This window comes from Anguilla anguilla, chromosome 4 (assembly GCF_013347855.1).
Source record: "Anguilla anguilla isolate fAngAng1 chromosome 4, fAngAng1.pri, whole genome shotgun sequence".
Lineage (NCBI taxonomy): Eukaryota > Metazoa > Chordata > Actinopteri > Anguilliformes > Anguillidae > Anguilla > Anguilla anguilla.
The window spans coordinates 58,335,653-58,352,865 of NC_049204.1; the positions used below are offsets into that span (position 1 = coordinate 58,335,653).

Here is a 17,213-nt window from a genome sequence, read left to right on the forward strand (position 1 = left end):
CTTCCTCAGCAATTCTTCTAACAGTCGATAAATTATGCCGATGAAGCAATATATTTAGAATTATGTACAAGTAAAATATAGGCATGTTTCAAAATACAGTAGAGACCAATTATAAACTAGCTTGCAGCGAATTTGCCAGATGATAAATTAGACTACTCAACTGGGCGTAAGGTTACTTTCTGAAACGGAAGAGATTCCATTAGACATTGAGAGCTCCTAATCATAAAATCAATTTAGTCTATTAGGATATTGTTAGAGATTAAATTTGTATTTTTTGCGTTTTACTGTTTTACTTTTATTTCTTCCTCCTGTTATTATCCTGTTTTAATTGTAGGCTTTGTTTTTTGTGTTTTACTTTTATTTTTCTTTAATGTGCTAATTTTCCCCCCAAGTGGCACAACAGTATTGTACCGTATGACACCCTCTTCTGGATAATTGGGTTCATCAACAAGCTATGTATGTTCCAGTTATTAAATACTGTGGGGCTCTCCAAGTGTGGTCCATGGAAGGCCATACAAGTCATCTGGCTGATGCTGGCTAAGTTACTTGTCTGTGAAAGACTTTTAAGAGGGCCACTGTCCGAAGGAAATCCATTAATTTTGCTCATACATATGTATATACATTTGTATTTGTGGCAGTGTAGTATAATAGGTGATGCACTGAGCTTATAACTCAGGTTGCAGGTTTGACTCCCATGTAGGACATGCTGTTATACCTTTCAGCATGGTAGTTAACCTGAAATGCTTTAGTAAAATATGCAGCTGTATAAAAATGTTTACTACTTTTTTATGAAAAGGTCACTCTAGATAACTGCATCTGTTAAATTTCATAGATGTAAATTGATATAATATTCATTAGGAATTATGTAAGAGAATCACTGCTTGAATAAAAGCAGAGCAAGCAGCCTGTTAATTTTTTACTGTTTTTGAATTCCCTGAACTACAAAAAGGGTTGTGTACTTAAAATTGTTTAAAAATATGCACAAGCCCACAAAAGAGATGAAGCATGGAAGTCACCCGTTTCAATAAGGTAATCTTTTATTATTTATTTTAAAATACAAACGTAATATTGCATTCACAACTAGATGGTGTGGTGCATGCCAAGCCAATCATATTCCTAAGCCTTACAATCTTTCTATTATTGTAGTATAGTAATAAGAAAGTCAAGGCTGGTTATTTGAATTGACTTGTTTCAACAGCACAATAGATAACATAAGACATATAGAGAGACCAAACAAGCTTCTCTTGCATTTGTCAAACATCAACGGTATATTTTTCTGTTATGGTAGTTGGACTTTCATTGACAGGCCATAGGAACGTGACTGAATGGAAGTCACAGCGCACAGAAATTCTGTGCCAGGTAATACATGCTACAGCTATTGCAAATGAGGCAGCAGAGGTTACAGAGGGAGGACAGCCAGTGGTAGAACCACAGCTGGTAGCTCAGCCTCTTGTACTCAGAATTTGATTGGGATAGCTTGTCATAGGCCTCGCTGCTGGCTGAGAGCCAGATGTTCTTGCTCATGCCCCAGGATTGTTCAATAAGGTGCATGTCAGCCATGATTTCCCACGTCATTGCACCAAAGTAGTGGGAATTCAGAGTGGCTGCCATCACACATGCAAATAAAATGAAGATCTGTGAAATAAAAAAGAGGACAGAAGTATACAAATCAAGGCACTTAAGTTCACACCAATTTCAATCAAAATGCACAATAAAACATGTATATTTCTACAATTTCTACTTCAGCTCTAGGATAACCACATTGTACTGTAGAGGGACCACACAGGGAACCCAAGGCTGTGGTGGACACCCCAGGTGAGTGGACTGTACCTGGAAGGTCTCCTTGTCACTCATCTGGTGGTGGGGATGATACAGTTCAAATAAGATAAGACTGAAGAAGGCACAGGCAGAGGCGATACGGTGGTAGAAAGGCAATAGTCGACTCTGGATATATCCATGTGTGTGTCTGTTCAGAGCATAGCCCATCACAAAGGCTATGTGGAAATAAATTATTATTATTATTATTAGCCTGAAATAAGGATTCAAATCAAACAGCCGATCAATTTTCTTTAATTTCAAAACTAATATTAAATAACTTGAAACTAAATCTTAAACTGTCACAACTTTTCAATACAAGCATTCGGTATCTATCTTTTTAGAGAGTTAGCAAATCAATCATAAATATAGGCCTACAATTAACATTTGGTTAATTGTACGTCACTTTTACAGCGTGGAAAATGAGATTGCAAGAACTTACTTGTAAAAAAGATGTACCAAAACTGCATGCCCCAGAAGGTGGAGAGCAGGGCGAGGTGCAGCAGCTTGAGTATTGGCTCCTCCAGGTTATTCATTTAGACCGCTTAAATTGTACCGTCAGACCCACACTAACACAGCATTGGTGCTGCCACCATGAGCCAGGCACTTACCGCGGCTGCAAAGCAACGTGAAAGGTTACGCGTTAGTCCTTTGCTTTTACTCCAGTGATTCTCAAATAGCATAAACAACCCATCTCAGTTACAGATTTAGTACAACAGTGAAAACGGTTGTTGAAGCGAGTTTTCGACTATTTAATTTGCATTTGTCGAACGTAAACTGACTTAATTGTGTACGTTAATTTACATATGCAGCTAAAAACCAAAAATGTAGGATGCTACCTGTAGCTAAGATCGCTCCTTGGCTGGAACAATAAGAATCACTTGTCTTTTCGTGCAATATAGGGCTATATATTCGATTTCTTCATAAATTCAATAAACCTACAGTACATGTTGCATTAGAAGAGCAGAAAACCGGTATTTGATCGCTCTGAACATGCCGCTCATTTGAAACTAAACACTCTCTGCGTCTTCTGGTTGACAACATTCCAATGACAAATGACGAGTCGCGAGATGCAGATGGAACGTTGAGCGCAACAACTGATAAGGGATTTGTTGACGGTCTTGACATGCGGGGTGCCAATTCATGGAAGTAGATAATGGAAAAGGTTTGTGCTAACGGATATTCCGCTGCATTCTCCCACTGAGCTCATCAGTTTGGTGCTTCAGAAGCTGCATCAACAAAGAAGTAGCAATAGATGTTTAACAAGCTAAAATAATCATATCAAATCAAGACAGTTGGCTAAATTGAAAGCAAAAATGTGCATACTTTATAAGCCCTACTGTGTAATAAATAATTTACTTAAAAATGATGAAATTGTTGAAAAACAAAATAAGTTCCCACTCATTTTTCTTGAAAGTTGAAATTTATTTAGTTGTGCAGAACCAAAGTCATACAGAGCATACAGTGCTTTTACTCACACCATATTTTAACAGTAAAATCCCACCCAAACGAATAAAAAAAGAGAATTACTCAATTTGATACAGGGATGTCTTCATGAGAACTTTTTCCTGTAGATACCTTTTTCCACCTGTAGATACCTTTGAACACAACAACCTCACGACTATTACCCACATCATTTCACCCTGTGCTTGCATCATATGCCATGCTCAGCTGTGTACCATTCACGACCCTGCTAAAACCATTAATGAGTTTCTCATATTGCACTTAACACAGTTCCTACACAACACAGTCATAGCAGACACTAGGGGGAGCCCAAGGAATTAATATGTTGGGCGCGAGTTAATTAGCCCATTCAACTTGCTGGTGATATTATTTACCTTCAGGAAATACAAGCCACATAAATCACGGATACAGTTGACCAAAATAATATATGCAAAAGGCAAACTTTGGATAAAGCACCAAAAAAGATTACAAGAAAATGTACACATGAATCTAATTTGTTAATTGGATGGCCGATAATATAACATTCCTAAAAGTACACATTGCCCCGAAACCCATTTGCTTTACCTCGGAGCTACAAATGATCCTTTTTGCTCTTCATGGGTTCCTGTATATTCTCTCATTTCCCTAGATTAAGGTCCAGTGATAAGGGTTTCCACTCAGGATTAATTGAGGTTACTGATCACCATGAGATAGTGAGAAGTATAATGAAGACTAAATTCAATACAATCACCAGCATAACGTATTCTGAGAATACATTATGAATATATCAGAAATATATCTGCCATTTCTGTCTCCTTCAGAACATATTATAAACATATCTTAGTACAGAAATGACGTAAAATTTTAGAATCTTGTATGGGCAATGTGGTCCACAAGGCATTTTATAGGTCCCACCCCTTTCATAAAATTAGGTGGACAAACAAGAAATATAAAAATGGACTTAAGTCTGCAGGTGGTTTGTTAAAATACAAAACTCTCAATATGAAAAGAGTAAATTAAAGTGGGGATTCAAGAGTTGGACATCTACCGCAGGTAAGCCTTGCTTTTTTATGTAAGACTTGTATGCTTTTAGACACGTTTTGAAGTTAATTATGTACAGACATACTAAAATTTTTTGCTCAAAGCTTTTTTTTTAACCACGAGAGAGAAAATAGATGTCAAAAATAGACTTAAACGTCTCAACCCTGCCATAAAAAAATTTGTATTACAAGTGTTGCTTGACAGTCACAAATGTCCTGGTAGTACAAACTGAATGACTGTTTCCTCCAGAGAATTACACTTTGAAAGGGTAAAACCGAGAGAAGTAAAAATATGTTGCTAGTGCGGTTTTTTTCTTCTTCCACGAAACCAGACTACTTCCAGCAGTTTGTCAGTGCCGAGCAGATTTGCAGATTTTGTCATAGACTTCAGGAAAAGCTGCTTTGCAGTCTAGCTCTTCCCTCAGCTTGTGATAGAGAGAGCCATCAAACATATCCCAGAATTCCTGCCGGTCCATGTACACATCTGCATACAGCATCTGAAATCTGAAGCAAAAATTTCTGCATCATAAATGGAGCATGGGCAGTGCAGATTTAACAGCTAAAGAAAAGTTATCCTGTGTCTCCTTGAAAAAGAAAATATGGAGGAGATATTGATAACACACAAAAAGATTATGGTTAATGGTTATTCCTAAATCGATCATACATATGGAATTAATTTTAAAAGTTCATGAAAACAACACACACACTACAATGTTGTATTGGTAATGTGTAAATTTGAATGAGCATGCACATTGTTCAAAATAACAGTTATATGCATTGTGCGTGTGTGTGTTTGTGTGTGTGTAACAGCTTCTTACCCATGGACCTCCCTCACAAACTTCTCCAGCTGTCGGGTGGAGGCTCGGGCCTGGAAGTGCTTGACGCTGGGCTCGCCGTAGGCTCCAATGTCCACATACAGCTCATCCTCATCCCCTTTCGGGTGCACCATGCCAGGCTGGCTGGGCAACACAAAGGGGCAGAGCCACAGGGGGTACACCTGAAAGCACCCACACCACCCCTGTTACCAACACCGCCATGCAGGGATCTGCACATCATTATGGAAACACTGTGTTTAAGGAGTTTAGAACTCTCAAAATTTTTTATCTTTGCTCTTTCTTCTGTTGTCGTTTCTCTGAGCCATTTTCGTCGGTGAAAATGTATTAAAAACAATTATTTTCTAGACCGTGAGTGGTAATGACATTATGTGACTATTAGTAATTTCAAATAAAGTATATAAGCAAAAAAATATTTTTCTTGAATTTGATCATTTCATGTAGAAAAATACTGGAAAAATGTATGTTCCAGCTGATCATATTTCCAACAGTAAGATACATTAGACTGCTTGATTATGTAGGTATGAACTAATACATGTAATTATTTATTCACTTTATGACATTTATTACATATTAGTGTTGACGTCAAACACATTTTTTGCAAAATATTGCATTCATCATCAAAATCTGTTTATAGATGCAGTGTTTCCACAATTTGCGACAGTACTGTATTTCTAGAAATTATTCCAAACATATGTCAAAACAAATGACAATATATCATAAATTTCAACTAATAGTGTCCTATTTCACAAGTCAGTTTTATGTGTTCAAATAATCGGTATGTGTAGTTACATGAGGTTCATAGAAGGATAGCCTTCCTTTGCCACAAAAATGACAACTCAAGATATAAATATTTTCACAGCATGAGGGGGCTAAACTATACACGAGTCATGAGTGCATTAGTGGTTATGGTTATGTACATTAGGTTTATGGGTTGAGGTCCTCTGGGGCACAGAAGTTCCTTACATAAGATGAACAGCATGAGCACAGCGAACAGGGAAATACTCATCTGGCTACATATAAAGTGAAAGGGCAAAAGCACTGACTTTAGTATTTGAGTGAGCCCTGTAACGATTTTATATTTTGCATATATCATCAATAGCAGTTTTATATTGCCATTGATGTGTTCCAGGAAGTGGAAATTCCATTTACAACCCCATCTACATTTGAGTAACAAGACCCACAGATGCACACGCACACGCACACACACACACATTTAAACACACACACACACACACACAAACACATACGCACACGTAGGCACATACATCCGCACACACCCATAATCACACACATAGACATACGCACACGCATGCACATAAAACTAAGCGCAATAACTCCAATCTACCTCCCCACACTAATGAAATAAAGTGGAACGTAGAGTGAGTTCAAGTCTCACAGCCGATTCTTCATGTCCCCCCCCCCCCCCCCCTCCAGAAAGGAGGTGGTGTGGGTCTGAGTCTTACGTGTATGTCGTTGTGGAAGCGGGACATGGCACTCTGAATGTGCTTCATGGGGACCAGCATGTCCTGGACCACGTGGTGCTGCTCATACAGCCTGCGGATGGTCTCCCCCTGGGTCAGCTTCAGCAGGGAGATCTTGGGCGGCACCATCCAGCCAAATAAGTACCGGAAAACGGGGTTGTTCCCAAATGGGATGATGTCCTGAACAGACACACAAAAACACAAGCCATGCCCAACCCCATCAGAGATTGATGTGTCTTTTAAGTTTTCCCAGGGCAAGCAAGGCAATTAAGGTCCAGGTGGGATGGCAAGGTGGGGGATGCCATGATATAGACAATAAAGAACCAGGAAGCATTAAAAGAACACTACGGATACCCCCCAATGCAAGCCCAGTCAAAAACAATCTGCATAATTTATAATGCAATTTCAGCAAAGGAAAGGCACAATCACCCAACCACACTTGATTTACTTGGTGCTAATGGCAATCAAATAAGGCATTAGCAGATATGATGCAGACAAATGTGCTGTGGTGGGGGTGGTGGGGGGAGGGGTAAAGTGCTGAAAAGAAGATGATGTAAGCAACAGGATGTAAGGGCTTCTGTGTGTCAGTCGTCTAATGCAGCGATATTAGCTAATGCTTCCCAAAGAGAAGAAAAGTACAGATTAAAACTTTAAATACATGCATATTGTACATATAGTGTGCCACAATTAGAAATGAGGGACAGAAATTAAAATCCAGTAACTGAGTGAATATGGAATCAGCACCCACAATTCCTTGCCTGTCAATCTCCCTGTGATAATGCATTATTAAACTAATACAATGAAACAATATTATAGTGGACCTTCAAGGAGAAGTCACAGCTGAATGTCACTAAGACTAAGGACATAGTTATCAGTTTTCTGACGCCACCCCATACCCCTTAAAAAACCACCATAAAAGATCAGGCTGAGATAGATGATGGTTGTAAATACCTGGAAACTGACCATGAACTGAACTGAACCACTTTAATATTAGCACAGACAAAGTGCACAAGGAAAGCTGTTTTTTCCAAAAGATGCATCGGATATTGTTATATCAACTGGGAAACCGGGACTCTCATATATACAGTTAAATGCAGAAGTCTCGGGACAGTGACACTTTTTTTGTCGTTTTGGCTCTGTACTCCAGCACAGTGAATTTGAAATGAACCAATGAATATCAGGTTAAAGTACAGACTGTCAGCTTTAATTTAAGGTGCAGGTGAGTAACCAAGTTTCAGCTGTTATCATCTGACTCCACGTTCAGTCTTATGACGAAGAGCAGTAGACTCCTGCATTCTATGTATTCCTGTATTCCTCCAGGCAAGTACACTGTTCATCTGACTATGACTGTGTTAAAAAGTCCTAAGAGTTCCAGGTTGCTGGCCTACTCTCTGTGGAAAGGAAGAATAAGCATAATGTATCTTTACAATAACACAAGCGGACACTGATCCATTAAAAGATGGATAAAGATTTTTTCGTCTTCTTGACATTCTTATTTTGCAGAAGGTTTATATTATTTCCAGAACAATCACTGATTTAGATACAAAAGGGCTCAACTGCTTCTTGTAAGGAGGGAGTAGACAGTCGATAACAGTCTGGCACCAGACATCTTGGAACAGACAGTGCCAGACAGAAAGGGTACTCCAACTTATGCTATGCAGAATTTTGCTGGATATACACCATAAATATGTTAATAAAATATTAATCATCAGAACCCCTAAACAGATTCTGAAAAGAAAAAGTTGCTTAGTCAGACTTCTGTAGACTTCAGTAAAAAGTTAACATTTTATACTGAAGCTTCACCCTCACATTACAGTCCCATTAGCGATATTGTGTCCTTTGGAAATCAGATTTTAGGTATCATTGAATTTACAGTTTTGAATTTTCACTGCACAGCTAGAATTTAATTAAATTATTAATTACCTCGGCTCATCAAGCTAATAGGCTGCATACAGAAATGGTGATTCACTTGTAGTTCAGACCACTGCAAGTAATTGTACACAACACAAGATCGTTGTGATTCATTGGCTGTCAAAATTTTATTTTTTAGTTCCTCTCCTCCTGTAATACTTCCTCATTTTGCTCAGTGTTGTGAGGCCATAATATGGTGATTCTAAATGCGAAAAAAAAACATCTTCCCTCTTCAGGCTCAAGTCTACGGTCTCATAAGTAAACCGCAATGTCATGAGAGACATGCAAGCATCACCCTGCAGCTGCTAAAGACTTGGGATGACTCAACCGGTATTATTAGTGTAACAAGTGTAGGAAGAGTTACCTGTAACTCCCAGAAGATGCTGCGCGTGTGGCGATGGTAGTAGTGACGTAGAGGAATGTACTCTACGGCGCTGCGGTTCTCTGTAAGGAAATTCTCCACGTGCTTAAAGAACCAGGGTTTGAAGTAAAGGCCAATGCGGTTGATCTGGGGAGAGCAGTGGAATAACAATTAAAAGCATCTGGGGAGAACAAAAGGAACAAAGGCCAGTACGTCTACAGGAAGTAGAGTGGACATGTATGCAGGAACAACATCAACAGTGGTGGATACTTTCTGGCTATACGCCTGGGCTCCTTGTGTGTATCAGTATGAAGCAGCACCTGCCAATCACCATTGGTGTTGTTCTATCGGTTGTTACCAACAAACTCTGTGATTGGTGGAGCTCCTTTCTGTTTTCTATCATGAAGGGGATGTCACAAATGTCTTTTCCCCATTTAATTATCCCATAGTAGTATCCTCCAAAATCAATTCATACACTGGCCATCAAGATTAGAAAGAAACAATGAGAATGTCGATAGGAATGTTGGTTGTCATAGTGATGAAAAAAGGCTCCTCCCCCAACTCACCTTGTCTGGCTCTGCCTCATCAGTCATCACTCCGGTCATGATCACGGCCTCGTCCAGGGAGTACTGCAGCCCTTCCACAAACTGATTCTCCTTGTTGGCGGACTCCTGGGCGAATCGCTGGCAGATGGTTTCCAGGCCATGCACGGGCTCGTATGTGAGCTTGACCCAGGTCCTGGCAGGGATGATGCGGACTTCAGCCGCAACCAGGAACCCCAGCGTGCCGCACGACCACGGAACGGCGTAAAACAGGTCGGTGTTCTCTTTCTGTGACACACGGAACACGGCCTTGCGAGGACTCCAACAGATAAACAAGTGTGCTGCACATTCAAACACGGAAGCAATACAGTGTGCCAGATCATTTCATTGCACTAAACCGTTCAAACAAATCCTTTCTATACTTTAATGCTATCTGCCATAGCACATCGGTACAAATACAATTACAAATGCTTATTTTTCAGAGCTTGCATATTTAGCTATTTTTGTCATTGAATTGGAAAAACCGGTGACTCACCAAGTATCCAATACATCAAATACACCACATAAGAAAGCGGTTAGACAGTGAATGGGACAGTGTAGCAGGCACACATGTGCAGCCTAAAAGTTGCACCATATTTACAACCCTAGGCACAGGGGATTGACTGTGGCACAACAACGCCTACTGTGTCGGGTGGAAACTTGGGGACAAAGCTTATTTTGTTTAGCACTGTGGAGCTCAGTTGTACATTATCTGGGATTGCTTGTTTGCTCGTGTCATTCCAGCAGAGATAGCTAATGAACCTTGAAGTCATTCAACTGCCGCAGCATTGTGACACACACACACATCAGAAAACAAGACCTCCCCGGAGAGTCCAACAGGTTGTGGAAGTCTTGTTAAAATAAAATACAGTAGTATGAGTACAGCCTTCTTGGCCACAAAGAAGTAGTAATCACAGAATATTTTATACATTGTCCTGAATTCTATCTACATTTGCTCTTTACTTTTTGGAAACACATTGTTCTTTTCTTCACAAACACAGTTTCAAAGTTAATTTTGGTTATTGCTGAACTTTCTAACCTAGGTGGGAGAGGATTAAAACTAAACACTTACAGTACATTTAACTGTGAGTCAGAGTTAAGGACAAATGTTGACTCAATCCAGGCAACAACTATTGACTCACACCTGCAAGTCCAGTTCCACTATGGCACAGTCTTAAACTATGAAGTTAAGTGGCATTCACACACCATGCTAATGCAGGCTTATCAATATTTTTCCATTCCTTTCTTAACTCAACTTGTCATTTTCTAGAATAGCCCAGGCATTTAAATGTACAGCGCCGTGAAAAAGTATTTGCCAGTTCCTGATTTCCTCTATTATTGCATATTTGTCACACTGAATGGTTTCAGATCTTTAGACAAAATGTAATATTAGACAAAGGGAACCCATGTAAAAATGAAACACAGCTTTTAAATTTATTATTTCATTTATATAATGAAAAATGAAATGATAACTTCAAATTATGTTTTGCGTTCTCTCTCAAGCATCGATGACCCTGGGTAGAGGGAACTCACAGCGGTACAGCGGACCAGACTGCCGTCGGCCAGCACCAGCTCATAGGCCACACAGATGTGCTGGAAAAGGCCGTAGATGTGGGAGGAGGACTCGATGCCTGTGCCCATGATCAGCCCCCCTGTAGGCAAACAAGACCAGGTTAAAACCTAGTATATGGCTGGACCTAACACACGTGATCTGGCCGACCAATGGTGCGACTTCATCACTCACTCAGTCACTCACTCACTCACTCAGTCACTCACTCACATTCGCGTTTGTAGGGCTGGCCCCGCTGTTGCGGTCCAGCCAAAAAAACGAGCGTGTCAGTCAGAGCATGCTCAGATAGGCTACTAATAAAAGAGGCTAAGCAAGGACACATACAAACTGACAGAATACAGAGGCAGCAGTGAATAAGGCAAGACTGATGAAGAGTTTTATGTTGCTGTAGAAAGCATCTCCCTTGGTAAGGAGCCCAGAATTACCACAGAGTACATCTGATGGAAAACTATTATGTGATTATAGGAACATGTCAATGTCCCCATTTGTTGCTTTACCAGTACTGTCTGTAGCATAGGTACTGTACTAGGATCATGACTTGTTGAATACCTGGCTGTATAGACATGTCAAAAGAGTAATACTGAAGTGAAATATCTGTGCAGGGAGGAATCCACTGTTGCTAATTCTCTTATTGATACTATGCCCTGTCAATACTGGGGAGAATATTTTACTTTACATTTCATCTCTGTTTTTAATAGAAAGCACTTAAATAAGAGCACAGATGTATATATATTTTTGGATTTGCAAACATGAACACTTATTCATAGTACATATTCATAACCTACCTGATATAAAGCCTACCAGTGGTTCCTCACTAATTAGCCTGTACATCTGTGGTGATGCTATAGAATTCAGTATGTAAGAGTGCCATCAGCATACAATACCACTTCACTTGAGAAAGGCAATGTGTTGAAATGGTTTTATCTTTCAACCCCATCTTAACGAAAAACGTTGAGTGCAGATCTTTTCTGAATGTAATGGCTTTACATCAAATGGAAAATGGAAATTTTATTATTTTCCCATTTAAAAATTTGGAAAAGTCTACATTTTTTTTTTCTTATGGCTTAATGAACACTTTGAAGTGCACAGGGTCTAATAAAGATCAATATTGCTTGGGTAAGCAGTTTAGGCTACAATGAACCAAGCATTCTCATTTTACGTGCACTTTCATTGGTTAGTCTCGACAGACTTCCAAATGAATTTGCAGCTGTGTAGCTGCAATGCATTAAGTTGTTGATCTCCTCATTGTCTGGAATCTAGAGACCATTTAGGAAACTGATCCAGGAAATGTCCCTGACCAGCACCCATTTCTCTGCCAGCTGTACTGTAATTGCATTTGGCCCAAGCATTAACTCTGCTTAAAAGAAACACAGCCCACAATGTGCAAATATAGGTATATAAACATGGAAGACTTACAGAGGTGGAAGAGAATATATTCATAGAGGAAAATCCTACCATTCCCATTTGCCTGATACAGCTACAGGTATATGTACATTAAAGTATTTTGATCATTTAAGCTGCTCACCCCTAGCACGATGTATCCGAGTTTCACCCTTCGATTGGAACGTGAAGACCCTTTCAGTACATACCCACTGTCAGGTCATCCAGTTCTGGCAGCACAGGAAGAGTCCACCCAATGGAGTTGAGAAGAGCAGTCACCTGTCCCATGTTTGCAAGAGGTTCAACACGTAGGATCTGTGGTGTTTAAAAAGCAGAAATCGTCAGCATGCACACATTTCCCCATGCACATGTACAGGCATTTCAGCTACGGGCACAATACATACAAAGAACAAAGAACTCTATAGGCCTCCTCATATCTGTACAAAGCTCTCAAGATGTGGAGGAAAGCAAACTCATTGCATAATTAGTAAGATTAGCAAATATAATTAGCAACATTTGTCTTCCCAGTACTCCTTCAAACTAACTTCACTCACAGACCTCCATTGCACCACACTTGCTTACCTGATCCCCAGCATTGGTTACCTGTTATTGTGTTTGTCCCGGTCTTACTTATCCTTTCAAAATCAAATCAAAGTTTTTATCATATATATCCTATTCATTAATTAATACATAAAGCTCACCTTTTCCATAGAGTGCCATAGATAAAGTGAACTTTATCTATGGCACGCTAGATAAAGAGGGAACAGAGTGGCACAAAAACATTGCGATTTCCAGGCAACCATAAACACTTCAGGCTATATTCTCAGATGTCACACACCGAAAAATTCAAATAAATTATTCGCTCATCTCTTCTATAATCAATCTTGTGACACTGAAAACTTCATTAGAATTAGAATAGTTTGATTTCATTTTGACAGATAAGATGCACCATCCATAAGCTAATAAGTGTTAGGTTGGATCTTGGAATCAGAGAGTAGTACAATCAATACAGAGGTACAGACAAAATGTTCTAGCCAATGTCTCACCTGCCGCTTAGTGTCCACTTCCAGAATGTCCATCATATTAATCATGATGTTCTTATGGGTCTTCTTGTACTTCCCCACCCGCAGCGACACAGTCAGCCAGCCTGGGCGTCCTGTACACATATAGGTCTTTCCACCCTCCTTTTTCCACTCCCGAACCTCAAAGATAGGAAAAAAGAAAATACTGTTTGAAAAGCATCTGGAGCAGAGACCCACCGTACAAACTTTAGACCAACATTACAAACTAGGAATAAGTCTAAATTAGCCCTCATTGAGCAACCTTTAAAATTATGCACTGTTAGGCCTACTTGGAATTGAAACCTACAAGTCTACTGCATGGTGCTGATATTGCAGTTTTCCAATGAAAATTAAATCTCACATCTTAAAGTCTATTCAAGTCAAAGAAATATTTTAATATTGGATAATTCCACTTATGATCAGGATTCATCCATCCATTCATCCATTTTCTAAACCTCAGGGTCATGGGGGGCTGCAGCCTGTCCCAGCAGACCTTGGGTGAAGGACAGGAATGCACTCTGGGCAGCTCACCAATCCATTGCAAGGCCCACACGCCATTCACCCACACATTCATATGGGCAACTAACATAACCTGAATGTCTTTTGATTGTGGGAAGAAACTGGAGTACCCAGAAGAAACCCACGCAGACACGTGGAGAAAATGCAAACTTTGTACCTTGTTGCTGTGAGGCGACAGCACTATGCACCGCACCCCAGTGCCGCCCTGATTAGGAATTATGAAAATCTTAATGAAAATACTACAGATGGGAGATAAATTACATGGTAACCCTTGGGAGTGTTCAAGAGCAGGTGTGGGACAGTGCTAACGACACACTAAACTACAGGCAAAATTACAAGCTGGATGAGCCGATAGGTCTGTCTTTTTCATTAAACTTATATATCTCTTAAAACTGGTTATTTGTTGCCCAATGACTATGCAAATTTGATTTGCCGCGTCTTCTCATATACAGTACAATGGCTCACGCCACACCTATGTCTTATTTGCCTCTTTGAACATTGTGCAGATGGGTTTCTTTAGTTGACCGAGTTTAACTGAGATGAGTTGAGTTTGTCATTTTAGGACCAATTTCAACTTATGGTCATTTTTCAATTCAGTCTCAACAGATTTCAGTTTCAAGTATTAATATCTGGCAAAAATCAACAAATGTTGGCTTCCTCGTTCAAAGGAGAGAGCTCTGCTGCAAAAACAGAAGGTAAAGAAGGGGAGCAGAAGAGGAAACACGCCTAATTAAAGAAGAAAACGTGCCAAACTGAGACCGAGGAGGTGACGCAAGGCGGATTTTACCTCTCAATGGAGCTTGACAAAAGGGTGCTGCCTCCAAATGCCACAATCTTTATCCCCCCAGACAATGGAAGCCACCACACAGCATGGAACTTCAGCAAGCCATCCAAAGCCACGCAACCAACCCTCCAGAGCCACACAGCCACACTCACCCAGATACTCACAGCATACTGTAATCAACCAGTAGGCCTACCTCCGCTACCGGCTATGAAAAAGGTTACTATAACTTATCACCCACAACCACTACAGAGACATAGGCTACAGCTCACTCAGTCAGACACACACAATCAACCAGAAGGTCTGCAACTCCGGACCAACAACACACCCATCAAACACCCCTACAGAGACACTCAGCAGCCCCATGAGGTCCACATCTGCATCAAGCACACCACATAAACAGACTCTTTATTGAAATAGACCCAAGAACCCAGAACATCCACTTTCCTCAGACCAAAACCGCATTAAGCACCCTGTGTCCAGTATGGTCATCCTGGTTTCATACCAATACAATACCACTTTCCCACACCTACACTTTTCCAGCACAGTCAAGCTAAAACCAGAGATAGTCTCTAAGGAAATATTACATATCTGTGCCGCACTGCAAAAGCAGCCACAAGGCTGAACATCTAAAATAGGTTCAAGCACAAAGTTTGGATTGGAGAAAGTTTACGTTAACACATTACGATTTTAAAACTTATTTTCTTGCCCTGATGCCATGATCATTTGGGGAGCCTATTGTAGATTAGAATACTTTTTGTTGTTTTAAATCCTGCTTCATGTCAAAGAGTTCGCAGTTAATTGTGTGTCTAGATTGTGTTTTTGTCATTAACAGGCTAGCCTATATCTTTTCATTTGTCATTCTCATTACATCCAGTTTATCAAGATGTAGCCCAAATGTGAAGATACAGCCTGTTCATGACTTAAAAGAACATTATTATTAAACCATGTAAACCATATAAACTGTCAAAATATCTGAACCCAACACAAAGTCGCTAAAGATTTGTTCGATGGCTTTAGGCAGTTTAGTCTGTGTTTAATGATTGTGACTTCGACTTGTGGCACAGTACAAGCTCACCATTTGCCTCGACTGCTCTGTTCAAGGATAGCTAACTAAAGCGCAAGATAAAAAATGGCTGGTTGAGAAACGTTCTCATAAATGAATCAATAAATTCCAGAAGGATAAATATTCAAATTAGATTCTCAGTTCCAGAGTGCAATATGACCACGTGCATTAAAGTTTCTAAGTTGATTTTCTCATTACATTTCACTTGATGACAGGCAGGGCTAATGCCTAGTGAGAAAACGCACGCAACATAAAGAGCAGACCTATAGCTATAGCATACCGTACAAGGCGTGTAGATAGCTATGATAACACTCAAAGCCTCGATGCTCACCTGACGCACACAAAGGAATCACGCTCTCATGACACCCAAATGATGGAGTGAAATATTTTCCATGTTTGCGAGCTTGAGTATATCTGAACATGACACTTTCATTTTTCCCCCATCTTCTTACCTGTCTCTGTATGTCTCTTACTCTCTGGTCATGCTGCTTTGGAGCGGAGCACATCTTGAAAATGATCCATGCTCGCAGGTAATAGTACACATCAAATATTACGGATAAAGGCAAGAGGAACAGACACACGAATATCCACCTTTGATGAATTATTACGTAATCTAGTCCTTTAACTTTTACCCATAACAAAAACAAAACTACCAACCCTGCAATATACAATAATGGGTCCATTTCCCCTTATCAAAGAAATCAATTAGCTAACTGAAATAGCCTTCAAGGCAGAAACAACATAAATCCAATCAAAATCCCTACACCTTGCAATGTCTGGCTACAGTGCAATGAATCCTCTTCGCACAATTTGATATCCACATAAAAACGTAGGCTACAAGACCTATTCAGTCGAAATTATAGTTAAGATATATACATGCAAGAAAACCAACTGCAACTTGCTAAAACTCAACAATCAGAAACCACAGAATTTGACACCTTGATTTTCCACGCGAAGGAGAACAGCAGTTTGACAGGACTGTCCGCCTCCAAGCGTCACCGATTGGCCAATGGATCGGCAATTCGGGTGACTCGAGCTGGCGCGTATCAACGTTTTATCCAATCGCTAAAGGAAAAGACCGTCACACCATTCACGAGCCTGCAATCGTTTCATGATCGTTAAGCAGTATTAAGTAACATACGAGGTGCTTGAAAGTGCGGCGCTTCCACACTGGGTACAGCTTTAAAATTGACAATAAAAAAATAAAAAATAAATATTCCATTGTGATAACTGGTTGTATAAACAAATCCCAACATGACAGCAAACTGTATTTCCCCCAATAACAATTATTAAAGTGTTAACAATTGGCTACTCCGGCTACTCTGAAGAAATACGTGACACGTTCTACTTGCAATTGTATGTCTGTTG

General features: G+C 39.9%; 2 protein-coding genes across 4 annotated transcripts; both read right to left on the bottom strand.

The window, feature by feature from the left end:
* Window positions 1-1,012: 1,012 nt before the first annotated feature.
* On the bottom strand, window positions 1,013-2,968 carry si:ch211-121a2.4 (transmembrane protein 205). 2 transcript variants are annotated; one of them, XM_035415961.1, is made up of 4 exons: window positions 2,758-2,968; window positions 2,258-2,431; window positions 1,831-1,994; window positions 1,013-1,635 (listed from the first exon to the last, which is right to left on the bottom strand). In XM_035415961.1, exons 2-4 carry the CDS (start codon window positions 2,349-2,351, stop codon window positions 1,333-1,335), a joined length of 561 nt encoding a protein of 186 aa, XP_035271852.1. In that variant the 5' UTR covers window positions 2,352-2,431; window positions 2,758-2,968; the 3' UTR covers window positions 1,013-1,332. The 2 variants fall into 2 exon arrangements, with proteins under 2 accessions (XP_035271852.1, XP_035271851.1); XM_035415960.1 differs by having other exon boundaries at window positions 2,655-2,968.
* Window positions 2,969-3,219: 251 nt separating this feature from the next.
* Window positions 3,220-16,852, bottom strand: dhcr24 (24-dehydrocholesterol reductase). 2 transcript variants are annotated; one of them, XM_035416085.1, is made up of 9 exons: window positions 16,784-16,852; window positions 13,465-13,620; window positions 12,628-12,733; window positions 11,002-11,120; window positions 9,454-9,717; window positions 8,891-9,034; window positions 6,598-6,795; window positions 5,117-5,295; window positions 3,220-4,802 (listed from the first exon to the last, which is right to left on the bottom strand). In XM_035416085.1, the coding sequence occupies exons 2-9, from the start codon at window positions 13,582-13,584 to the stop codon at window positions 4,649-4,651; spliced, it is 1,284 nt and encodes a 427-aa protein (XP_035271976.1). In that variant the 5' UTR covers window positions 13,585-13,620; window positions 16,784-16,852; the 3' UTR covers window positions 3,220-4,648. The 2 variants fall into 2 exon arrangements, with proteins under 2 accessions (XP_035271976.1, XP_035271975.1); XM_035416084.1 differs by having other exon boundaries at window positions 16,298-16,844.
* Window positions 16,853-17,213: the final 361 nt, after the last annotated feature.